The 25,897-nt window shown below is 49.7% G+C and overlaps 1 protein-coding gene across 1 annotated transcript in view; it reads left to right on the top strand.

Moving 5' to 3' along the window:
- Positions 1-25,897, top strand: part of DSCAML1 (DS cell adhesion molecule like 1) — a 352,019-nt gene that overhangs the window by 307,001 nt on the left and 19,121 nt on the right. The window contains exons 15-20 of the mRNA XM_068555005.1: positions 3,019-3,186; positions 4,367-4,437; positions 9,581-9,821; positions 13,208-13,354; positions 15,659-15,814; positions 22,946-23,085. Of these exons, the coding sequence (XP_068411106.1) occupies positions 3,019-3,186; positions 4,367-4,437; positions 9,581-9,821; positions 13,208-13,354; positions 15,659-15,814; positions 22,946-23,085 (923 nt within the window). The remainder of the gene's footprint in view (positions 1-3,018; positions 3,187-4,366; positions 4,438-9,580; positions 9,822-13,207; positions 13,355-15,658; positions 15,815-22,945; positions 23,086-25,897) is intronic.

A 25,897-nucleotide genomic window follows, 5' to 3' on the forward strand; every position in this document is an offset into this window, starting at 1 on the left:
GGGAGGTGGTGAGTGGCCGTGGTGACCCAGGGAACCTTTTCTCGGTGCTGCGGAGATTGCCGTGGTGGGCTCAGAGCTGTGATGCAAGGAGGAAATCAGAGATGCAGAATGGATTTGTTTCCCAAGCACAGGCAGCTAAATGCTCCAGATGTGGCTTTCGTCCAAAGTGCTCCCCCTTCTACAGTGAATGTGTCCCCTGAAACACCAAAGGCCCCAGGTCCCCTCCCAGCAAGCAGCCCACAGAGTGGAAGGCACTGACATCTCCCCAGCCACTTCCTTATTTTTTAAGAGGAGTATTTTGCATCATAAACCCTTTGATGAAGAAAGGGAGAGAGAGCCCTTAATGAAATATGTTAATCTGGGTAAGCCAGGCTTATATGAAAGGGAATATTAAAAGAGACAATATTCACCAAAGCCAGCTCAGTACTCTGAGAGCTGAAAAGGAAAGGGAAGAAAATAGGGCCCCTGATTTCAGCTATTCAGGTCAGAGAGATGGCAGTGATCAAGTATGGAAAATCAGCTAGAGACCTCCAGATTTGACTCTGATGCATTAGCCTGCAGGCGCTGTGGGGAGAGAGCCATTTTGTGCCAACATCAAAGATGATTTGGGAACACAAGGGCAAATCCACCTGCAAATGACTGGCAAAAGCAGAACAAAAGGAGGCCACTCTCTGGGGCATCCCTCCCAACCTTCCTGTGATTGGCAGTTGAAGGAGGCAAGGGAGGGAAAGGCAAAGGGTATTTCTTGTGACTACAAAATGCAGAGGAACTGCAAGTCCAAAGTCCAGGACAGCAAAGTGGCTCTGATCTAAAACCAACAGTGGGTTTTAAGTGCCCAACGCGTGCCAAGTGGGCAAGATGGGCAAAGTTTTAGACATGGTTCCTGCCTTCAGGGAGCTTATCTGTGTGTAAATGGAAATAGAAGCCACCGGTGGGAAAAGTGTATGGAGTGAGAGGAGAGCCTAGGATGGAGCCTTGAGGAACTCGAACCATTAATGGTAAGGTAAAAAAGATGCACCTGCGAAGTGAAGAGGTGACCCAAGAGAATAGGAGGAGCTAGAGAGTGTTTTAATAGGAAACCCAAGAGAAGAGTGTTTCGAGAAGGGGGAGGTCTAAGCGTTGAACACACCTGAAAGGCCAAGTGAGACATCGGCCTTGATGACACGAGCATCACCTATGCAGTGGAGATATGGTGCTGATGTCATAGGAAGGAGTGAGGAGTAAATCGTGTCCATCACTGCACCTGGCACATCACAGGTGCTTGATAAATATTAGCACCTCTTTTCTTTAGCCCCTCTGTTTTCAGACACATCATGTGGTCTCCTTCCTCTGCCGCACTCATCAAAAATGAATGCACTGACTCATGTTCACTGACCCTCTCCTATAAACACAGGCAAATCATATATGATGTGTGAGCCGGACCCAGCTCCCAGAATGCCGCAGAGAGAAGTGAACACCTGCCTCCGCATCGCTAGCCCATTTCCTCCCAAACCAAAGCAGTAGAGAGCCTGCACATTTCCAATTCTGGCTTAACCTGCCAACTGTAGTGACTCTTGGGCAGTTGGGGTGTTTTAAAAGACAAGGAGAAAATACTGTTTTTCTGAGCATCCACTGTCTGCCATTTGTGACTTTGGCTCATGAAACCAATGAATTAAATGCAAAACTGCAGATGGGGAGCTGGGCCTGTGCCCTTCACAGATGCCAAGCCTGTGTGGCTAAAAGTGGTGTTTTGAAAAACGTCAAGACCTCAATTAACCAGAACCTGGGGGGATGGGATAGTCTTTTCGAGTGAACCAATTCTCCTGATTTACCAGGCGTTAGCTTAAAAAAAAAGTCTTCCTAAAATTTGTTCTAGAATGTGCTAGCCTCCCTCCCTGATTTAGGGGTTAAACTGTAGTGAATACAATTTAATCTTTTCTACTGAGAATTTTCAGGATCCTCTACTGTGAATTTAAAAGACATGGAAAATTAGACTGAATAGTCACATCAGGACGTGCCCTGGGAAGATTTTTAAGCCCCACTATCAGCTAGTTTCCTCGTGCTTTGCCTTTTTGTTTCTTTTCGAAGCAAAGTGCCAATAATGTAATCTGGTTATGAATTCTGTGTTTGGAAGGTCCTAGCTGAGGCATTGCTGTGACTGCAACCCCTTCCATGTCTGTCTGGAATCCCCTGGTAGGTGCACAGCACAAATATATTGAATGAATGACTGGATTCCTCTGGAGATGCCGAGTGTTTACTGTCACAGTATCCCTGAGTGGTATTTATCCGGTATTTTTCACATTCTACACTTTCGCTAAACATTAGCCCTGGAATGGGCTGCCGGTCCCCCTGGATGAATCGGGAACATGCCCGTCCCTTTGTTGGCTTCTGACTGTAAAGACTCAGAGACCATTCTCTCACTGGTGAGAGAGAGGGTAGGGTTTGCCTAGGGACTCTGGCACATGGTTTGTCCCCCCTGACAGCCCAAGAAACAGTCAAGACCACCACCGCACAAATGCACAGGGAAAGGCAATACAGAAGCACACATAGGAGGAGAAAGGGGTATAAGACTTGGCTTCCCCCTTTGCACTGGGATCATGGGTTGAGGGGGGTGTCTTACAGTTACAACAGGTCTCTGCTGTGGTCTGAGAAACCAGGAACAAGGGCACTGGCCAATCAGACCCTCAGGAATAGCAAGCAAACGGTGATCTTGGAAGGGACTATAGGAAACATCTCATCTGACCCCCATCTGAGGTTTGAGTTCACCAGGCAGCCCAGGGCAGAGAAGGGTTAAGCTCCCTGAGTTTCCAGGCCGTGCATTTGCTGCTCCCATCCTCAGGCATCCCTTGGTCACTTGAGCTTAATGGAACAGAACCCTTTGGTTCTCTGTGAAGTTGTGAAGGCTCTCTTGCTTCAGTCTCTGTGAACTAGACCTCTTCTGGGCATCTAAGGTGACGTTGGGATGTGCTGCTGCTTGAGGCTGGAGAGGGGTCCTGGAGTTTGCCTGGCTGTGGTTAGAAATGGGTGTCCTCTGTCCAGATTCCTGGGACTTCAAGCAGTCCACACGCAACATCTCCCCGACCATCAACCAGGCCAACATCGTGGACTTGCACCCGGCATCCGTGTACAGCATCCGCATGTATTCCTTCAACAAGATTGGCCGCAGCGAGCCGAGCAAGGAGCTCACCATCAGCACTGAGGAGGCCGGTGAGCACCTCGCCCAGCCACCCCTGCACGTGGGCTCGGGACATCTGGGGCCCACACCCCGCCTGTCCACTGGCAGTGGGCTTGCAGTTAGAAGAGGAGAAGGGGGGGATTCCAAGGTGTTTGTGTCTGCCTCTGGATCATTGGAGATTCTTCCGTCTGACCTTTTCCAGATGGGGTTCTCGAGGCAATGCTTTCGGGAGCTGTCCATGGTCCTGCCCCCACTCACCTGGCCGCAGCCTGTCTGGAAAGGACAGATATGCCAGATCTGCAAAGGATAGGGGTGCTAGTGCCCTGGATTATCTCCTGTGATTTTTGTCAGGAAGTTTTCCTGAAAGTTTAAACAAGATTTTCCTTGCTGTATTTTCTCTTACCTGTCATCGCAAAATATAAATTAATACAAAAAGTACATATAACATACATGTTCAGTTTTACAAATAATAATAAAGAAAAACTAGTGTAACCAACACTCATTACCACTTACCAGAGGTCCTCCATATGCCCTTTCTCAATTATAACCTCTCCCCCTGAAGTAACCAGTATCCCAACTTCCTTTCTTTCCTTTTTTATACTGTCACCACAATGTATGTACACATAACCCATGCAGTTTAGTTTTGCCTACTTTCTAATAGAATATATGCATGAAATCATACTTCATATATTCTCTCTGTCTTCCTTGTTTTGATTGATATTCTTTTGTGAGCTTCATGTCATCAGTACAGCTGTATCATTTGTGTGTTTTCATTCCCCCCAAGGGATATAAGCAGTTGTAGAGTTACAGTCATCAGATGGACAAACTTCTACCTTTAACCAAAAAAATGCCAAAATGTTTTCCAAAGTTTTGTACCAACTTGCTCTCGCATGATCAGTGTACAAGAGTTCCTGCCACTTCATATCTTTGAACTTTGTACTATCAAACTTTTAAAAAATATTTGCCAGCCTGCTGGATGTGGAGTAGTATTTCATAGTCATTGTTTGCTATATTTTCAGCAAATTACGGAGAATGAAGGGGAAATTTAAACCCTATGATCATTTCAGAAGGACTCAAACAAAGGTTCTCTGCTTTTGTAGACGAGCTTTTCCTTTCTCCCCAGCAGTCCTCCAGCTCAAGGATGGGAGTAAGATAGGACTCTTTTCTTCCAAGACTTGACTCATAATGTTGTTTCTCCCCACCACCCCCCAGCTCCTGATGGGCCCCCCATGGATGTAACCTTGCAGCCAGTGACCTCACAGAGCATCCAAGTGACCTGGAAGGTAAGTAAATTCAAAGGCAATTTCCTCTGAAATACCTCCTTTCTTCTGCTCTCAATCTACAAATGAAACCCCAACAGACTAGCTAGTCTCTGGTCTCTTACAGTGCCCAACCCTGTTTATTGCTAAATCCATGAGGTTGGAGGTGTAGAAAGAGAGGAGGATAAAGGGGCTGGTTCCCTCACCAATCCCCACTCCCTCCTCCACCCTGACTCTCTTATGGAGGCCCATGCCTGGGGTGGGATGAAGAATTGTCAGTGCCAAGGAGGGAAGATGGTTCTTCCACCATGCTGGTCTGTCCTACACAGCCCGCATGTTGTAATAAGTCTGGAGTTAGAATTGATTATGTGTAAATTTCAAAGGGGCCCTGTGGATTATGGGAGATGAAACGACAGAGTCTCACCCTCATCTTGGCCCTGTGGCTAGAGCTGGGAGGTAGGGTGAAGCCACCCCCTATATTCTCATGGTAAAGCGTTGAACAGGGAGCTTAGTCTTTTCAGGTCTTGATTTCCTCCTCTATAAAATCAGGATTAAAAAATAACTGCCCTCCCCAGCTCTGGGGGAGGGGAGCTGCAGAGAAAACAAACCAGTAGGTGCTGTAGCCGTTTCTAAGGGGAAGAAACTTGTAAATCTAGAGGGTATCTGAAGACTGTCACTGAGGGGAAGTCTTCGAGGCAATTCCACAGCTGGGCAGAGAAACAGATCAGAATAACCTTGAGCAGGACCAAGAAATGCTTTCCTGGGTAACTCTGGCCCCATTGCCACATCCCTGCCATGGGCACAGAAGGGCTGCCCATCCTTGATGGCTTCCTGTTGCACCGCATTTTCCAGTGTTTGAGTATTTTCTTGCACTAATTTATCTGACCCTCTATTCCTGTGGAGTGGACAGAAGAACTATTTTTATCCGCATTCATCAGAGGAGGCCACGGTATAGAGATGCAAGGTGACTTCCATGGTCATTCAAGTCGTGACAGGTGCAGAACTTCAGTGCACAGAGTCTGGAGGCCCTGCCCAGTCTCCTCACCAGAGCCCACTGTGTGGCGGTCAGGAACAGAGAGCTTTCTGAGTCCCATCCATGTTCTTCTTCTTGGATCGCTCCCATCTCAACAGTGGGGCTTGGGGGGGCTGCCTCATCTACATCTGGGGTCAAAGTCCAAGGTCATCTTCTGACTTGAACTCCTGGTGGGAAAAGTCCAGGTGCTTTAGTCCTCCTTCTGGGCCCTTCAAAAAGGCAGACTCAAGAATAGGAGATTCAGAAGGGCCTAGTAATATTTTTCCTAAAAAGACTACATGCCTGGGCATGTACACACACACGACACACACGAACATACACATACATACACACATACACACACACAAGGCAGCAGAGCCTGGTTCCTTCCCTCCCCAGAGAAATGACCAGGATAAAGGTGGGACAGAGGCTGGGAAGTTGGTCCTCCCCGGGTACCAGCCCTCCTAGCAGATACCTCCAGAGCCATAGTTCCCTCCACGTTCAGATATGGGTGCCAGGGCTTCTCTCAGAAACTGGGGGTAAAGCCTGGAGTCTAGTCCCCAAGTCTTGTCTGCATCCTGACTCTGCACCCATTTCCTGAGAATACTCCAAGGAAGCCTGGAGGTGGGGCAGGGCTGAATAAGTATGTAAACCACTGAGACATTTGGCTACAAAGCTCCGACCTGGAGGTTGATAAAAATTTAGAATCAGATTTATTTCTCCAAAGTCTCATAATGAAAAATAAAATTGATTAGAATGTTAGAACTTCAGAATGAACGAGCCCGTCAATAAATTTGGGGCTGACTTCTCAGGGGATTTTTTTTTTTAACACCAAGACACAGATTAATGAAAAATAAAGATTCACTTGAAAGATAAGTCACTTCATTTTAAGACTCTTTCCACGAGATGGATCACTACTGCTTTATGACATAAATTTGCAATCGGCCCTATTGATTTCTTAATGCTTCAGAGAAATATTGTTAAGATTGATTTAAATCCTGAGTGTGCCTGTTTGGGGGGAGGTGGGGCCATATGGGGAGAGAGGAGAGAGAGGGAGGGAGGGAAGAAGGGAGGGAGGGAACATGTGTCAAGATTTATAAAAATATGTGAATATCTATATGTATGTAGCAGGGTATGCGTGAATGCCTATCCAAGGCCTCTGCCAGTATATTTTGATGTGAATGAAGGTGACGTGGTACTGTGTATATCACACATATACAGGTGTATATCATGGTGTAGGCGGCTCTGTGTATGTAGGCATATGTGTCATTGTGTACTGATGTATATATATCAGTGTGTTTCAATACGGACATGGGTATGTAATAGGAGAGTATATGTCAGTGCGAAAACAAGGGCACCTTGCAGATATATTTGTGTCTATAATAGATGTCTGTCTGAATGTGTGAGTGTGTAGATATGAACCCAAATTCAGAAATTTGCCCCCTTACAAACTAGCAAACAGGACTGCCCAAGTACAGAGAGAAACATTATTCAGGCATTAACAAAAAGTCAAGTCCATTAAATACACGCACACCTAGTTAATGAGTTCCAAACAATTATGTTAAATTAAAAACTTCATTTTATTGCATTAACAGTGAGCTTAAAAATGCAGTTCATTTAAAACATTCATTGAATTTTAAAAAATGGGCTGTTTTACTAACTTAATTGTCTCTGATCACACTGTTTTTTAGTACAATAAAAGGTGGGCTTTTAATTTAACTGCATTGTCTTTAAAACCCTGATTCAAGCTGTTTTTATATGCACTGGGGTGTGTGCTCTCTCTGAGTATATAGATGGGCAGGCCCCCTCATTAAAGGAGCCAGTTTCTATTTGTGGGTCTAAATGTTTCTGGCCATGGGTAGGTGTGGATTGGGATGTTTGCTTTGATGGGTCTGGATGTGAAGGGATATATTGGGATCCAGTGTGTGTGTGTGTGTGTGTGTGTGATCATATGTGAGAATGTCTGTGTTGGTGAGTGTTTACCTGTTGATGTGTTCTCTCTCAGAACACCTATGTGCATGGCTGGTTGTGTATTGGGGTTCAAGCTGGGGGTGAGAGTATGTTTTCCACCCTCCAGGCTGATGCCAGTGGAGTTTTCTCCCTTTGCCTGGCCAGCTGGGATCAGCCCTTCATTCCAGCCGGCCCAGGCAGAGCTCCGAAGTGCCCCCTTGTCACCGGTCTGTCCTCGCCCATCTCTGTCCCTCCATCCAGGAGCTGGCTTCAGGCCTCAGCTCTCAACACACCCCAGCCGTTGGCCAGGATGTCAAGGGCAATCCAGCTCCAAGAGGAGCTGGGCCTACATCAAAGTCAAGGACTCTTTTTTTTTTAACTTGTGGTAAAATATACATAGCATTGTATTTACATTAAGACTGAACATTTTAACCATGTTCATGTGTTAGAAGTCAGTGGCGTTAAGTACATTTACAATATTGAGCAACCATCACCACTGTCCATCTCCAGAATTTTTTCATGATCCCAAACAGAAACTCTGTGCCCATTAAACACTAACTCCCCACCCAGCCATCCTCAGCCCCTGGTAACCTCTATTCTACTTTCTGTGTCTCTAAATTTGCGTATTCTAGGTACCTCAGAGAAGCATCAAACAATATTTGTCCTTTTGTGTCTGGCTTATTTTACTTAACATATTTTCAAGGTTCATCTGTGCTGTAGCATATATCAGAATTGCATTCTTTTTTAAGGCTGAATAATATTCCATTGCATGTATAGACCACATTCTGTTTATCCATTCATTTATCTGTGCACGCTTGGGTTGCTGCCACCTTTTGGCTGTTGTGAAGAATGCAGCTATGCATATGGGTGTAGAAATACCTCTTCAAATCCCTACGTTCAGTTCTTCTGTGTATATACTCAGAAGTGGAATTGCTGGATCATAGGGTAATTCTATGTTTAACTTTTCGAGGAACTGCCAAACCGCTTTCCACAGCAGCTGCACCATTTTACATTCCCACCAGCAATGCACAGGGGTTCCAATTTCTCCACGTCCTCACCAACAGTTCTGATTTTTCTGTGTGTGTGTGATTTTTCATTTTTTGATAATAGCCATTCTGGTGGGTGTGAAGTGGTATCTTGGGACTCTCTCTTTTTATTCAAACTAATTACCTACCTCCCTCTCCATCTGGTTACGTTTTGTCTGCTGTTGCATTTCTCCCGGGCCCCTGAGCCCATACCAAATGATATCCCTATTCATTCATTCATTCACCCATTCATTTATTCAATAAATATGTATTGAAGGCCTATTACATGCCAGGCACCATTCTAGACACTGAGAACAAAATAGATAACACTCCTCATCCCCACGGCACTTACCTCCCAATGGGGACAGATAGTCAAAGACATAAGTAAACTATATAGAATGTCAGATGACACTACTGCCATGGAGAAAAATAAAACCAGGAAGAAATGTAAGGAGCACTAGACAGAAGGCAGGGAGCAATCTTACACGAAGAGCTTAAGGAAGGCCTCATTAAGAAGGCAGCATTTCAGCAAGGACACCACAATGTTGAGGAGGCGAGCCGTGTAGATAACCAAGGAAAGAGTGTTCCCTTGGATGGAAATGTGCCTGGTGTGAACAGCAAAGAGGTGTGTGCAGGAGCATAGGAAGCATGGGGGAGGGGAGACGGGTCCAAGAGGCATGGGGGTGGGGTCAGATCACGTAGAGTTTTGTAGCCATTGTAAGGACTTTGGCCTTAACTCTGGGTGAGATGGGAGCCTTTGAAGGCTTGGAAGCAAGGGAGTGACATGATCTGACTTTGGTTTTAAGAGCATCCTCTCAGGGCTTCCCTGGTGGCGCAGTGGTTAAGAATCCGCCTGCCAATGCAGGGGACACAGGTTCGAGCCCTGGTCCGGGAAGATCCTACATGCCACGGAGCAACTAAGCCCATGCGCCACAACTACTTAGCCTGCGCACCTAGAGCCCTGCTCCGCAACAAGAGAAGCCACCGCATTGAGAAGCCCGTGCACCGCAACGAAGAGTAGCCCCCACTCGCCGCAACTAGAGAAAGCCCACGCACAGCAACAAAGACCCAATGCAGCCAAAAATAAATAATAAATAAATAAATTTATTTTTTAAAAAAAGAGCATCCTCTAAGAATGTCACTGTGTCTGTCTCCTCCCCACCCCACCCCATACTCACAGGCACCCAAGAAGGAACTGCAGAACGGCGTCATCCGGGGCTACCAGATCGGCTACAGAGAGAACAGCCCTGGCAGCAATGGGCAGTACAGCATCGTGGAGATGAAGGCCACTGGAGACAGCGAGGTCTACACCCTGGACAACCTCAAGAAGTTCGCCCAATATGGGGTGGTGGTCCAGGCCTTCAATCGGGCTGGCACGGGGCCCTCATCCAGCGAGATCAATGCCACCACTCTGGAGGATGGTGAGGGCACCAGTAGAGGATAGCGAGTGGGTACAGATCTCAGGTGTGGGCAGAGCCAGGGCTGCCAGGGAGGGCTCGGGGCCCTCCCCTGCTCCTGAGCCCCGTCGTGGTCCTGTGGTCCACACAGGCTCCCTGGATCCCTCCATCTCCTCTCACCCATTGGCTCCTTGATGGATGCTTGGTCCATTTAGCACTCCGGACCTCTCCATCCATTGGCTGGCTCTCTATCCATCGCTTGCTAATGCTCTGCCCATCGGTCTCTCTATTGATCTATTGGCCTGTCTGAGCGCCTGTCTGTGCACCTGTCTGACTCTCCGTCCATTCTTCTCCCTCTGCCTTTTCCTTCTTCCTCATTCTGGCCCCTCACCCGTCTTTGTCCCCAAGCTCTTTCCTCTGCACTCTGGGTCCTGTTTCTCCTCCCTTACATCCTCCAGGTTGGAAAAAGGGCAGGAGCCACGTTACCTTTGTACTTCTGGGCTGGAATCTGTCCACCATCTGTTTTAGGGACCTGAGATGAGACTGTGGAGTTACGATATCCCAAGGTCCATGGACAGAGGATTTAGGGCCCGATTTTTAAAACTGAATTCTTTGAGGACTGGAGAGCACTCCAAGTCTGATGAGTGAATTAAGGGGCCCGGTTTCTCGGGGGAGAGGGTTAGAAGGCAGCAGGAGCCTGCCTGCTCTCCAGGCACAGAGAAGACCCAGCTGGTACCTGAGCCTGTGCCAGGAAGGGAGAGGAGATGTGACCCTTGATGCTCCCCAGAGATAGAGCCGGGCTGGTCACAGCCCCCCAAAGAGCAGATTAAACAGAGCTTCCGTCTTGCTGCTCCTCCCTAAAACCAGGATGTGAGATTAAAACCTGTCACTAAGTCTGAGCCTGCCCCCAGCAGAGGGCGGGAACTGACTGCCCCAGTAACATAAAGCCATCACCCCATGGCCATCAGGATACCCAGCATTCCACCATTTTGTTAAGCATTCCATCCTTTTGTTAAGCAATGCCCTCTCCCTGCCTCATTCTCTCTGAAAATGCAGACACCCTTGGGAGGGAGGATGCATCAGGTCAGAAACCCCTGAGAGTAGATTAGCTCGTACCAGTGGTTCTTAACTTTGGCTACAAGTTGGAATTATCTGGGGACTTTTAAACATCCTGATGCTTCATCCCCAGAGATTTCCATTTAGTTGCTCTGGGGCACAAGCTAGGCTTTGAGAGGGAGCAGGTGTCAGTAGCCCCAGAGCACTGGGCCCCTGGGAAAAAGGGAGAACACAGAACACAGAAAGGTGCATAGAATGCAGAGAGGTACAGAGAAGCACCTGAGCTACACTGCCACCAGCTCCCCGAGCCCCTCCACCATCCCGAAGCCTCACCAGCCCCCCATCAGCGCACTCCCTTCCATGATGCTGGCCACGGGCCTGGCTGGATTGAGGAAGATCAGCTTGTCGCCTCTTAGTACCATCAGTACCAATCCCAAGCAGTGCTCTGACACAGTGGTTCTCAAACCTGAGCGCACATCAGAGGGCTGTAAACAGATTGCTGGACCCTCCCCCAGAGTTGTGCTTCAGCAGGTCTGAGGTGGGGGCCAAAAACGGGCATTTCTAATAAATTCCCAGGTGACGCTGTTGCCGCTGGTGTAGGGAGCACCTGTGAGAACCACAGCCTTAACAGCCAGGTCATTACCCATAAAAGGAGCCAAGGCTCACGGAGGTTAAGAACCTGTCCAGAGTTGCCCATCTAATGAAGAAGAGTCCAGGTCAAAATCCAGGCCTGACCCTGAATCCCGTCCTCTTTCTACTTCACCCTATTGTTACCCTGTTGCTTGGGGGCAGGGCTGGATGCAAGACCAAGGGACGTGGATGCAGGATGCTCAGGGAAGTCATGTCCAGGGGGAACAGCTGCCCCAAGACCACCTGGCACACCTGACCAAACACTAAACTCCGCCCACTGGGGCCATCCCAGAAAACAGCCAGGCCAGGCCCACCTTTGGCCTCCATCAGAGCCCCACCTCCCTTGCTTTGGGGGGCTGCAGTGGGGGGTGGGTGCTGGGATTACCAACAGGGAGAGATCAGCGTGGACTGTGGAGTCATTTTGCAAACAAAGGAGGAGAAGGGGATGAAAGTTGCCAGCAGCATTTGCTCAGCAGTTTTTCATACTTAATTAAGGCCCTCGTTAGCCTGTCAGATCCTGATCGTTTCCTTGCAATATTAGCACTCCTCCTGGGGTATTCAAGGACCCCTGCTTTAGCAATAGTGTCTCTTCCATAATTATATTACCTTCATTTTGTTCGAACGGGCGATCTGTATTAGTTTATGACACTGGGTCCCTAATTACATGGTGCTTATATTTTTACACCTAAGTAATATGAAACAATAATCATTCTCAAAGAGGATCGTTAGGATGATGTATTATCATTTAAATGCTCATAAAAATTAGAGTTGCCTCTTGTGGGGCAATGGGATCTAATTACCTTCCATCCAGCCTGTGCCTCCTTTCTCCCACTCAGAGCAAAGCAGACGTGGCCTTTCCCTTTGCCCCCAGCTCCTCAGAAGCCAGTGGAAGTGCCATCAAAGTTGTCACTTGCCAACGTGGCTCTTTGCGGCCTGGTGTCACCACTGTCTCTCAACATCATCATGCAGCAGGGCCGCCCACAGGGGGTGGGACTTAGGTTAAGCTCAAAGGTAGGTCTCAGATGGAGAGGGTTAAAGGCAGGGCAGACCACCCAAGTTGGTCTTAGAGAGTGTTTTCCATCACCCAAGGCATTTTGGTGTCTTCAGATGCAGGGACAAGGGACAAAAATGTAATGATCCTAGAGGTCCTAAAGGTGTCTGCGGAGCCTCTTCTCCCCTTGCCCCAGGGTTGCTTGAAATCCTCTTTCCTTCTTTTCCTTCCCTTCAGCTTGGTATGAGGACACAAGGGTCCCCAGAGCCGGGCCTTGGTTCAGACCCCGAGCTCAGGTGACACCGAGGGCTGGCAGCCATCAGATAAGAGCATCAGTTGCAGATCCCTCCAGCGCTGGCTTGGTCTTCCAGGTTCTGTTACGTTCAGCGGACGTGGACTCCCTGGGCTGTGGTGCCTACTGGTGAATCCCCAGGGGCTCATGCCTGGAGGTCATCTGACCTTCTTCCCCCAGCGTTTACCCAGAACCAGGAACGTGCCACCCAGAGCCCAGGAACCAAGCTGTAAGGATCTCTATTCACCCAAATCTCCAGGAAAGGAGACTGGGTTGACTTCCCGGTCACCAGCCCAAACCTCTTGCGACTCATTGAATCAGGAGGGCCTCCCACTTGTGTAACCCAAAGTTCCTCTGGCTGGCCAGCAGGGCCCCGCCTGCGCATGGACGTGTCCTGTACCTTCCTAACCAGGCCTTTCAACTCTCCCCCCGCCCCGGCAGTGCCCAGCCAGCCCCCCGAGAATGTCCGAGCCCTGTCTATAACTTCCGACGTGGCCGTCATCTCCTGGTCAGAACCTCCACGCAGCACCCTCAACGGAGTCCTCAAAGGCTATCGGGTCATCTTCTGGTCACTCTACGTTGATGGGGGTGAGTCTGCTGGGAGTGGTGGCCGGCTCGTGGAGCGAGAGGCACGGGGTCGGTGGAGATCCATACTAAGAGTTGAGCATCTTCCGTGGGATGTCGAGTGGAAGCCCAGCCCCTCCTCCATACCTGTCATCCCAGGGTCAGAGCCGGGGCCAGGGTGGGTGGGGTACACATAGTCATCTCCTTGGTGGGGACGGACACCAGCTGCTCCTGGACAGCAGTATGTTGGGCGGTGATTTGAGGGGTGAGACAGGCACATTTGCTTTTCTGATGGAATGTGTTGATATTAGGACTTTGTGGCCATGTCAGTCAGGGGAGAGGTGGCACGCTCAAACAGGGCAATTGAGGAGACTTTAATAAAGGCGCTCCTTTCCAAGGAGTCTGGAGGAAGGATGGGGCCCCTGGGATTAGCAGAAGCAGAAAGCCATCACCGCCTAGGCCTGAAGGGGCAAGAGGAGGGAGCACAGGGAGAGCCACCAGAACACAGGGAGAGCCACCCCTCAGCCAGACGGGCAGTGAGGCATGTGGTGTGTGCAGATGAGCGGCCCAGGGCCTGGAGAAGGGTGCACGGCGGAGCTGGGGGTAGGAATGGCAGAAGGAGAAAAAACAAGACAATGGCCCGACCCTTCGGGTGCCTGCCTTCCCCTGGGATGCAGCAGTCCAGACAGGCTTGTGTAGCCCCAGACACACCAAGAGCCTGCCCACTGGTGTAACAGAGCCCTTGCAGTGACCAGGAAGTCTGCAGTCTTGCAAGCCCGAGGCCCAGCATCCCAAACTACGGAAACGAGTTTGCCTCCCCAGAGCCTCAGCCTTTTGCCACTTGTTCCCTGGCTCCTCCCTTCTCTCCTGGAGGACCTGGGACTCCAGCTCATGGTCATCCCTCCGTGGCAGCTGCCCTCCCCTTCCCGACCTGGATTCTGCTCTGCCCAGAAGCCCTGCTGACAGTAGTTGTCTCTCCCTGCCACACCCCCATCATCTCCTCCCAAAACACAGAGAGCTGAAGGTCTCCCAAGGCCTTATACGATGAGATGGCCTCACATATCTGTGCGGAGCCAGGGATGGGGCCTCGTTTTCCAGAATTTGCTTCCACTTTTCTAAGCCTGTGGGTCCCCACTCAGCCCTCAGGTGAGGAAGGCTTTAGCCTCTCTAGTCTCCAAAGGCAACGTGGATTGATGGTCATGCTGCCCTCTTCCTGGGTCTTTCTCTGTCTCTAGTTCTGGACAGGTCCACCCTGGTTTCTAACCTTCCCAAAAAGGAAGGTCCCACCACTCAGGCCTCTGAGGTTCCCCTGCACCGACCTGGAGTCCCCTCAGGCTGGGCCTGGCGTCCTCACCCTCTGGAATCTGGCCGACTGCTGCCTACCCCTGGCCGGGCCCTCTGCCGGGCCTTGGCCTGCGCCGGGTCCCTGAGAGGCGCCAGGGTAGGTTTGCCGGCACTTGTCTTCTACAAGCTGGTGTCTGGGGCTGTTTTCTGAAAAGCCAGTAGTCCCAGGGGGAGGGCTGTGAGCTCAGGAGTCTGTCTCTTTCCTCCTCCTAAGGCCCTGGCCATCCCATGGGGCCCTCTCCCTAAGCCCTTCTTCAGAGTCTACAGCACGTTCCTTGGCAGAGCCAGGATGACAGGTCCTCGCTGAGCCCGAGGAAGGCTTGGCCCTTCCACCAGCCTCGCCCGCGTTCTCTGTGCGGGTTCTTTGCAGGGAGGGTGTCCTCAGTGGTGGGGAGAAGGTAACGGGGATTGACCCCTTATCCTCTCGGGAGTTCAGGGTGCTGGTCCAGGAGTGGTCAGGTGCAGGGGAGGCATCCTCAGCCTGTCATCCCCCGAGGATCCACTGCCTCGGGAGAGCCAAGAGCCCAAGAAGGTGCCGGGCAGCCAAGAGGAACAGCTGCGGACTGGCCGCCTGGTCCAGGCTCCCCTCCAGGTCCAAGTCACTCCTGGGGTCCCTCACATGGAGAGAGGTTTGGGTGGAGGACAGGGAAACGTGGCTTGGAGAGATAGAGAGATGGGACTATCCTATAGGGAGAGTATCAAGCTGAATTTGGTGCAAGGTTGACTAGGGGCCAAGGCCCGGCTGGCGTTTGTCGCTCACCCTGGTTGGGCCACTTGGGGAGAAATGTGGTCCGGGAGCAGTGCCCCAAATCCGCACCCATGAACTTGAGGTGGAGGGTCCCCCTAGTCGCCACCAGCATGGAGTCAAGGTCTGAGCCCAGTGGAGCAGGCCGGCCGCGAGCCCAGCCTGGCGGAGGGGCGGCGGCCGGGGGACGGTGGCCTGGCCGGCCTGGGCCGCACTCAAGGGCTGCTCGTGTCCGGCAGAGTGGGGCGCGATGCAGAACGTCACCACCGCGCGGGAGCGCGTGGAGCTGCGAGGCATGGAGAAGTTCACCAACTACAGCGTGCAGGTGCTGGCCTACACCCAGGCCGGGGACGGCGTGCGCAGCAGCGTGCTCTACATCCAGACCAAGGAGGACGGTGAGTGCGTTCCTCCGGCCCCGGCCTGGCCTCGGACCGCGCGGCAGCTCCCAGGGCCTGTGCCGGGCACTGCCCTCGAGCCGCCCCGCTGCTCCCGCAAGGAGAGGGGTGAGAGCAGAGCCCCGTCCTTCGTCCTGTCCCTCTGGTTCGCTGAAGGGTGACTCTGAGGACACTGGGGAGAACACTGCTTGGGGAGAACACAGCTTACCGTAAGTCGGGGTGAGGTGCACCGGGACTCGAGCATAACCTCACGAGCCACCGTAACCCCCCACCCCTGCAGCACTGGGTCAGAGGCCAGATAAAGCCTGTCCCCCTACCCCAGGAGCATACTTTATGGCATCTGCTCCCCTGCAGGGTTCAGCCTGCTGTCCTCTGGATACAGACGGTGGGGGTTGGGGGTAACAGGAGCATCACCCCACATATCCTAGGCTAGGGACCCGGCGATCACCCCACAGAGGCCCCAGCATGGGCCAGGCCCTGGACTCCGGTGTGCAGGGGGCTCTCAGGGAGGGAATGGGATGTGCTTCCACTTGGAGCTGTGATGTCAAAGCCCTTCTCCATGGGGGCAGAACTGGAAGAAAACAGAGATAAGGAGCCAGACCGCAAGGGGAGAGTGACGGAGTCAGATGCGGGAGGCTGGGAGCTGAGTCAGCCCAGGAGGGATCAGGGTGGGAGAAGGGCCAGACTTCCTGCCTGAGCTGGAGCTGCACACCTCCAGGGGCCTTGCCGCGTCCAGGAGGTGCTGTGTGTGACCGTGCACAGCTCCCAGCTCCTCTTCCACTTCCTTCCTCACCGCCCCCCAACCCCATCACTGAGTTGCTTCTAACCCTTCCGAGCCAGGCGCTATATCATCAGAAGAGTCGGTTGATGTTAAGTGCCTTGCACACAGCGGGCGCTTCATAAACGGTAGCCATGGTTGCCATCATGGCTTCCTTCCCACGCAGCCTCGGTTTTTTCAAAGGATACAGAGACCCACAGTCTAGGTCCTACCCAGACAGTTTAGCAGCAGGAGCTGGAGGGGTGAGAGGAGTTAAAAGGAGCGGATCTAAAGTGATGATGGAGATGTTCCCAGTGCAGCCCCGCGCTTGGTGACTTGGTGACCGGACCCGCTCAGATTAAATGCTCCTTACTCTCCCTAAGCCCCTCCCTTTCCATCAGATCATCCCCCTCTCCCACTTAAGCTCTGAGCAATTAAATATTTACCAACCTGCCCGCCCTACTTTTCCCGTCATTAATCCCCCCATCGAGGTTTCCTAGGACAGCTCCAGGCAGAGCCACCTGGTCTTGTGCGGAGACCGAACGGAGACGGTGCTCAGTGCCTGGCCCCTTTCAGGGCCTCAAGGACACACACACACACACACACACACACACACACACACACACACACACACACACACACACACACACACACACACACACACTGGCACCTTCTTGGCCTCTAGAAATTAACCACCCAGACCTCCAGACTTTTTGTGTCCTGTTCTGATGCAAGGCCTGAGTTGTAAGCACCTACACATGTTTAACTGACCAAGGCGAGACCCCACAAGGGTATCCAACGGTCTAGGAGCACCATGCCTCCCTACAAGGAGCTGTCGACCCCCTACCCTTGAGCTGCCTACGGAGCCACACACAGGGACACGCACAGGCAGGGGCCATGTCCTAAGTCAGCAGCTTCACCGAGTGGAAGGGACACTGGTAAACACAGCAACTGTGCATGCCCCAGCCCTGCCACTTCTTGGCAAGTCACTTAACCTTCTGACCCTCAGTTTCCTCATGATAAAATGGGGACAGTGCCTCTTCTAGACGTTGTAAGAAACAACATAGCTATAGAATCCTTTCTAAAATGTCAAGTGCTAGCAAATGGTAGTTGCTTTATACCTGCCAAGAGCTGGCAATGAAATGACTGCTTCTGATGGACGCAGGTGCCCTGGAGGGAAGCCTAAGCTAAAAGGAGCCTGCTGTCAGATGAGGTCTCATCCAGAACAGTGGTCATAACTTGACATGTGTGTGACGTGCCATCATAAGCATGATTTAACCTTCCAATAGCCCTATGGGCTAGGTATTCTTTCCATTTTAGAGATGAGAAAATGGAGCCCTAGAGAACTAAAGCAACTTGCTGAAGGTCACAAAGCTAATGGGTGGCAAATCGAGGCTTTCTTGCCTCCCTAGCCTCTATACTTTCCATCATACCACTTGTATCGGTTAGGAAGCCTTTGGTTGATTTTAGCAATAAGCATGTTTATTATCATATATAACAAGAAGTGTTGAGTAGGGCAGCTCCAGGGTTGGTTAACTCAGTGGTTCCCATCTTTCTGCTCTGCCATCCTCAGCCTGTCAGCTGTTCCTCCCATGATTTCAAGATGGCTGCAGCTCCAGGCATCACGCCAGACAAGACAGAGTTCAGGATGAGAGAAGCAGTCTCTTCCTATGGGCTTCTCTTGGGAGTAAAAGAAACCTTTCCCAGAAATCCCCTCAACAGGTTTATGCTCATTTCCCATTGGCCACAGTGGGGCAATATGCCTCTAGCGAAGCTAGTCACTGAAAGGAGAATGGAATTATCATGCTTAGACTTACTCTAAGCCTGATAAATCCCCTGGTGTAGGTGATGGAGACAGCTTTCTCTGAAGGGTGGAGGAGCATGGGTGACCCAAGCAGGAGTGAGACTCTGTGTGCAAGGAATAGGAAGGAATGATAGCAGAGGGGTAGGTGGACAGCCAAGCCCGCCCCAGCCGCGCTGCTCCAGCTCCACCAGATTCTCCCATTTGTAGGTGGTGGTCATTACGGTTGTTACTCAGCTGACTTGGAAAGCAGACAGACCCACATTCCAATTCCAGCTGCGCCATGGGACAGATACCCTAATCTGAAGACTCTGTGACTCCGTACCCACCGCTACCACTCCCCCTCAGGAATTTGCATTTTGCCAAGGGAAAAAAATTACCAGAAAATTTAGAGAAAGGCAAGATACGTAAAAAGATAAAATGCAAACATATCAATTCAAGCTCGTTTCTTAAGTCCAGATCTCTCAGTCTGAGCCTGGTTTCAGGCTGGCTTGGCTGCACTCAGTTCATGAGCTACAAAACCTCTTGCCTACCGCTTCTCTTCCCTGTGAATACCAGACCTAGCTACATGGCCTCGGAGGGCAAAGTTGGGTTGGATTTTAGACCACTTTAAAGGTCTTTAACTGAGGAAGAGGCTTGAACTAGAGCCGCGTGTCAGGACGGTAACTCTTGTAGAAGCACGGAGGATTGATCGCAGGAAGGGGATGGGGAGATAAGGACTTGGGTCAGAGAGGCCTCTTAGAACCTGTGGGCATCTAGACAGAGAAGAGGAAGGTGTGTGCTAGTTCAGCAGCAGTGAGGATGAAGGGAGGAGGAGGGACATGTTTAGGGAAACATATCAGAGGAGTTCCACTTCCAGGAATGGTAGACTCGGTAACTCAAACCCACTCTCCTCCTTGCTGGGACACTAGGAAATATGAATAAAATATTTTTTAATACTTGCTTCAAGGCATCAGAGAGCTGGCAGGAAAGTAAAGAGTTACTGGGCCAGGATCCAAGGGAGAGTGGAGGCCCAGGAGGTGAGCCTGGTATTTGGAACAGCTCTTGCCCTCGGGGGCATTTGCTGAATCTGGAGGCAGTGACTGAGAAACTGAGCAGTACTAGAAAGACATTAATTGGAGGCCAGGGCCTGCTAGGGTGTGTGGGTCTGTCTGGTGAACCCTCCTCCCATCCCCTTCGCCCCACCCCCACCCCCACCTACTTTGAGTTGAGACCATGAAGGGCAGAACTCTAAGATTAAAAGTGGACCAGAAGTAGCTCAGCCTCAAACCATCTCAGTCCTAGAAATTAGATTGAGGTGACCTCAGGTTGCTAGTGCCCCAGGTTGCAGGTGCCTGTCAGAAGCAAACATGAATTCTCTCTTTAGGAAGATTACATCACCTGAGACCTCAAATTATTTCCACAAACAATTTTGCAAATAATGTGTCTGGCATACAGTTAAAAATAATGGTGACAATGTGAACAAAAGCCAGCAGAAAAAAAAAAAAAAGACAAAACAGATCCGCAAGAGTTCCAAACATAGGTTTTATCAAATATGGACTTTAAAATAATGATTCTTAACAATTGAAATTTGAAATTTTAAGAGTATTGGAAGCTATCAAATGGAAAATCTAGAAATAAAAACTATTAATAACTGAAATTAAGAACTCACTGGATGGGTTTAACAACAAATTAATCACAGCCAAAGAGATAAATAGTGAACTGGAAGATAGGTCAGAAGATAATATCTTCTGATATTATAAAGACAAATGAATGGAAAATAAAAGAGCAAATAAGAGATATAGAGCAGTGATTTTCCAACTTTACTGTGCATACAGATCACTTGGGGATCAAGTTAAAATTCAGATTCTGGTTTAGTAGATCTAGGGTGGAACCTGAGATTTTGCATTTCTAACATGCTCCCAGGTGACACTGCTGCTCACCCATGGACCACATTCTGAATGTCAAGGACATAGAAGATGTGAGAAGATACCCCAAAGAAGAGGACAAAGGGAATGGAGCAGAAGATAAAATGTCTGAAACCTTTTCAAAGCTGTGAAAGTCATCAAGCCCAAATGCACGAAGCTCTACAACCCTCACAGGCAATAACTTAAAGAAATCCACACCTAGGCTTATCATAATAGAGCTGCTAAAAAAACAAACACAAAGAGAAAAATCTTAAAAGCAACCAGAGGAAAAAAAGACCACTTACCTTTAAAGGAGCAAAAATTAAATTGTCAGCTAACTTATCAGAAACAATGGAAGCCAGAAAACAATACAATGGTATATTTAAAGTATGTGTGAAAAAATAGTTATCAACCTGTGATTTTTATACCTAGCAAAAATATTTTTCAAGATTAAGATGAAATAAAGACATTTTCAGACAAAAAAAAAAAAAAAAACTGAGAGAATTTATCATCAGCCTACCTTTCCTGGAAGAAATACTAAAGGGTATTCTTTCACTAGAAGGAAAATGATCCCAGGTGGAAACCCAGTGATGTAGGAAGGAAAGAAGAACAATTAACGGTGAATATATGGGTAAATCGAAATCAATATTGATTGCATAAAATGGTGATCATGTCATCGTCTTGAAGGGGGATCTAAAATATATACAGAATTAAAACATACAACAATGGCATGTAAATTGAGAGAGGGTAAATGCAAGTTCTAAGTCCTTGCATTGTCTGAGAAGAAAAGTGCCAATTAATAATGTTAGACTTTGGTAAGGCAAAGATTCACATTGTAATCTAAAAGTAATTAAAGACTGTATTATAGCAAAACTAACAGAGAGGGGGAAATAGAGTATTTTTAATACTCAATCCAAAAAAAGAAGGCACAAAGGAAAAAACAATCGGTGGGACAAATAGAAAGTATTTAGTAAGATGGGATATTTAAACCCAAATATATCAGTAATAGCATTAAAGATAAATTGACTAAATTCTCCAATTAAAAGATAAAGATTGCCAGATTGGCTAGCAATGAAACAAAACCCAAATATGTGCCGTTTATAGGAGACATCGAAAACATAAAGGTGTAGAAAAGTTAAGCATGAAAAGATGGAAAAAGATAGACATACCATGCAAAACTAAGAGAAAACTGGAATATTAATATCAGACATAGTATGCTTTAAGGCAAAAAAATCATTCTTAGAAGGACACTTTGTTATGGTAAAAGACTTAATTTACTAGGCAAATAGAACAGTTCTAAATTTTTATGAACTTAATAACCTTGAAACACATAAAACAAAAACCAACAGCACTACAGGGATAAATAGATAAATCTATAATCGTAGTGGGAGATTTCAACATATTTCTCTCAGTAACCGATAAGAAAAAGAAAGTATGCAACAACAGAGAAGATTTGAACACTGCAAATTGCCCCAGTGGCCATCCATAGACCCCCTTGCATCCCGAAACTGCAGAGACCCCTAGCAGAGGTAAATGGCAAGGCTGTAGCAGTGAGGAAGGGCAGAGTTAAGGATGATTGCCAGCTTCTGGGTTCAGGTCCCCGGATGGATGATGATGCTGTTTTTAATTATTTTATTTAACCTAGAATTGTTGACCACTTATTAGATTTAAAAAATTGAGGTAGGTGCTAAAAGCTGAGAGTCAGGGGAGGGAATGCAAAAATACTAGTTGTTACAATCTATTGAGTGTCTTCTATGTGTTAGGCACCATGCCAGGTGCTTTATTTTAATTAGCACTAATTCTCACTACAGACCTTTAATGTGGTTGTTATGTCCCTATAGATGGGGAAACTGAGGCTCAGAAAGGTAAAATAAGTTGAATAGGATACCATCACAATCTTCAAAGGAGCATAAAAGCTCCCAGGAGGGAAGACAAGTCACAACAATACAAGGGAAAGACCAAGAAGGAGACTGTGGGCTGCAAACAGGATGCTTCCAGTCTCCCAGGCAGAGCCCTGGGGTCCCAGCCAGGCCAGGCAGGCTCAGACATGGGAGCAAGGGGAGGTCAGAATCCATACAGATTGGATCCACTTAGGATGGATTTCTCAGCCAATTCTAAAGTAGACTTTCCCTCCTGAAAAGAGAAAGGGCCTAGCCAGCCCCCCAAGGGCTGTGCCCTGAGCACATGGCAAGGAAACACAGTCACCCACTGGCTGACCACTGACCCTTGACCCTCGGGAGGAGGTCTGCTCTGTGAGTCTCTAGAGTCCCCAGCCTCAAGGAGCTCACAGGTCAAAAAGCAAAGTGACCTGTGTATTTGTCTGGCCTAAGTACAAGCTTTGTTAGTAGAGCATTGGGGCGGGGATCAGATTAGGGTCATTGGGATCAAGATGAATTCCTTATGGGTTCTGTTTCTTTCTTGTGTATCTTAAGTCCTTGGTTCTGGCCAAACAGTTCTGAAACTGGCCACTCCCAGTGCTTCCATCTCAGAGACTTTGTTACAAGCCCCTAATAATCACCACCTGTTTGCCATGCTAGAACCTCCTCCTTTAAACCACAGCTCAGAGATGCCTCCTTCAGGAAGCGCTCCCAGATTGATCTGCCTCGCTCTCCCCACCCTGTCATTCTTTCCCAAAGGCTTTGTTTGCCCCTCCTTTCTCTAAACTGACCCGACCTTCCCCTGCTCAGTTCCAGGTCCTCCCGCTGGCATCAAAGCTGTCCCTTCATCCGCTAGCAGTGTGGTTGTGTCATGGCTCCCCCCAACCAAGCCCAACGGGGTGATCCGCAAGTACACCATCTTCTGCTTCAGCCCCGGGTCTGGCCAGCCGGTAAGTGGGCCCAGGGCCAAATGATGAGCAGGACAGGAGAGAGAGAAAGTACCTGTAGATCAGCTGGCTTCTGGGCCAAACCCTGGGGCTGCTTATATCTGTGCTTCTTCTTGGATTCATGGATAAGTATGGGCACTGGTCACCCAAGAGTGGCTAAAGCCTTACCCCAGTCCATCTTGGGTCAGTCCTCTGTTCCAGGGGCTGCAAGATTATCACAAGCCCTGGAAGCTCCTTTGAGTCAGGGGTCACGTTCAAGCAGGTGGGAGGACAGGGCCTCAGCTCTTCTGGTCTGGCTGACCAAGGAAGCTCCTAGCAGATCCCAGAGCTCTGGACTGGGGACTCGCTGGCCCACGGCCTTTGGAAATGAATCAAATTTTCAGTATGATCAGTCCGGGCTTGGAGGGCTGCTGGAGCTCTACCCTGAGCGGCCCCCTCAGCATGGCGCCAGTTGAAGAGAGAGGAGAAGATGGGGGACAGATGGGGGAAGGCAAAGGCATCTCTCTCTGGGCCAGGGTCTGGGCCTAGCCTAGGGGAGAGGGCTGAGAGATAGCTCTATCTGCCCAAACCCGGGAGCAAAGTGGGCAGCCCCCAGGCTGGGGCACAGTGCGGGGGGCTAACCCCTGCCCTCTACTGAGGGCTGCTAAGAGGGACGAGAGGATGAGGGTGCCGTGGGATATGCACCCATATCCCATAATAGGCATCCTTCCCTCTGCCTCTTTCCTTATCTCCAGCCACTCAACCAGAGTTCTGCTGGGTGACTGCTCTGGAGCACACCTCTTATAGTTACAAGAGCAGGTGCAAAGACACCTGCCCTTGGGGCGCTTCCAGTCTAGTGGGAAAAGCAGAGGGGTGCTCCCCGGGGCGGGGGGTGGGGGGGGTGGCGTGAGTACTATCAAGAGATGTGCTCAGGACCGGGGAGAGCAGGGGGCAGAAGGAGGCCAGCTTCCCCCTCCATCAGCAACTTGTGATGTGACAGCAGCCCCAGCACCTGCAGATGAGCTTCTGGCAGCCCGGAAAGCTGCCCTGAAATTGCTCGGTAATTGTGTCATCATCTCATCCTCTGTTCTCTGCTTTCCTGTGGCCTTTCTGAATTACCCTCTGAGCTGTAGGGGGCCCCGCTCCTCACCAGTGAGGCCAGAGTTCTATTACCAGAGGGGAAGCCCAGAAATGTCTTTCCAATTACTCCGTCCCCTCCTCTCCATCCTCACAGCCACTACGTCACATGCAGAAAAAAAGTACATATATGATGACTATACAACTCCATGAATTTTCACACATCCAAGTACGCAGAAGGGGGGATTCCCAGAGCAGGGAACAGGACAACACCCCAGAAGGTCACCACCCTCCCCCTGCAGGCGTAACCACCATCCTGACTTCAGATTAGCATTGCCTCTTTTTGTACTTTATAGTACACACACACACACACACACACACACACCATTTGCCTAGCTTCTTTGACCCAACATTATTTTGAGTTTGTGAATTTCATCCATATTGTTGCGTGTGGTTAGAGATCATTCACTGTCACTTCTGTATAATTTTCAATTACGTGTGTGTGTCACAGTGTATTTATCCATTGTGTTGTCCGTTGATAGGCATTTGGGTAGTTTTCTGTTTGGAGCTATTACAGATGGTGCTGCTGTGAAAACACTTGTCCGTGTCTCTTGGTGCTCTTGTGTATGCGTTCCTGTTGGGCCTATGAGAGGAACTCCTGGATCACGGGGTCTGCAGGTGTTAGGTTGAGCACACCCTGCCCTTGTTGGGGGGTTGTACCAATTTTGCAATTGGTACATTTTCAGCCATGTCTTCTGCCCCTTTTGCCCCCCTCCTCCTGCCCCTCCCACACACACACATCCTAGGCTCTTGTTACACTCGGCTTGTCACCGTCTGGACAGCCGCTCTGCCTTTCACCCCCCACCCCTCTGCCCCTGCGGATCCTGCCGCCCATGGCATGTTCTTCATCCTCTAGCACACGCTGAATGCGTTCGCCGGCAGTTAGCTGCTCACTCACCTGTCTCCCGCACTGGTCTGAGGGGCTCTGTGAGAACAAGGGCAGCATCTACCTATTCATCTTTGGGTCCCCAGCTGCGGAACATGGTGCCTGGAACATCACTGTCACAGAATACGTGTTTGATGAATGAATTACTAGCAGCCTGACAATTGTAAAGCCTTAGACGTTGGGCAAGGTTCCCTTCATAAATTGATGAGAGGGTGGGAACTCATTCTCCAGCTTGGGTTTGTATGGTCATTACTTCCTCTGATAATGAAGTCTTTCAAAGGGATTGGTATCTGGGAACACGGCCTCCTCATTAACTCAGGCTCCAGGATCCCCAGTCAACTGGCTGGGGACACATCTGCCAGGCTCCGGAGCAGAGTGCCTGGTCCCCATGCCCTCCTCCTGCTGCTGGAGGCCTGGGGACCCTGCCTCCTTCCCCTTCATGGCCCGAGCATGGAGGAACCGCCTCTCTCCTGGGGAGATTTCCCATCAGACGTTGTCACATGGGGGGGTGGGGGGGGTGGGGCAGATGTGCTAGTGTGATGAGAACTGCAGTTCAGCCATGTTGCATGGCAGGGACTGGGCTGAACGAGGGACCAGGGGACCTAACCACCACGTGTGATTGTGTAATATGACTGCTTTGCAGAGATACATTCCAGATTCCAAACGACTGCATCCCAAATTCATTTATGAAAGAGCTCCAGGAGTGAGGGCACACTCGTGTACGTGTGATGGTGCAAGACTGTGGGAGTGAGTGTGGGGTGAGAGGCAAATGCACGTGAGTCCGAGTGTGTGTGTACACACTGGAGTGTACGA

Source organism: Eschrichtius robustus, chromosome 11 (genome assembly GCF_028021215.1).
Source record: "Eschrichtius robustus isolate mEscRob2 chromosome 11, mEscRob2.pri, whole genome shotgun sequence".
Classification (NCBI taxonomy): Eukaryota; Metazoa; Chordata; class Mammalia; order Artiodactyla; family Eschrichtiidae; genus Eschrichtius; species Eschrichtius robustus.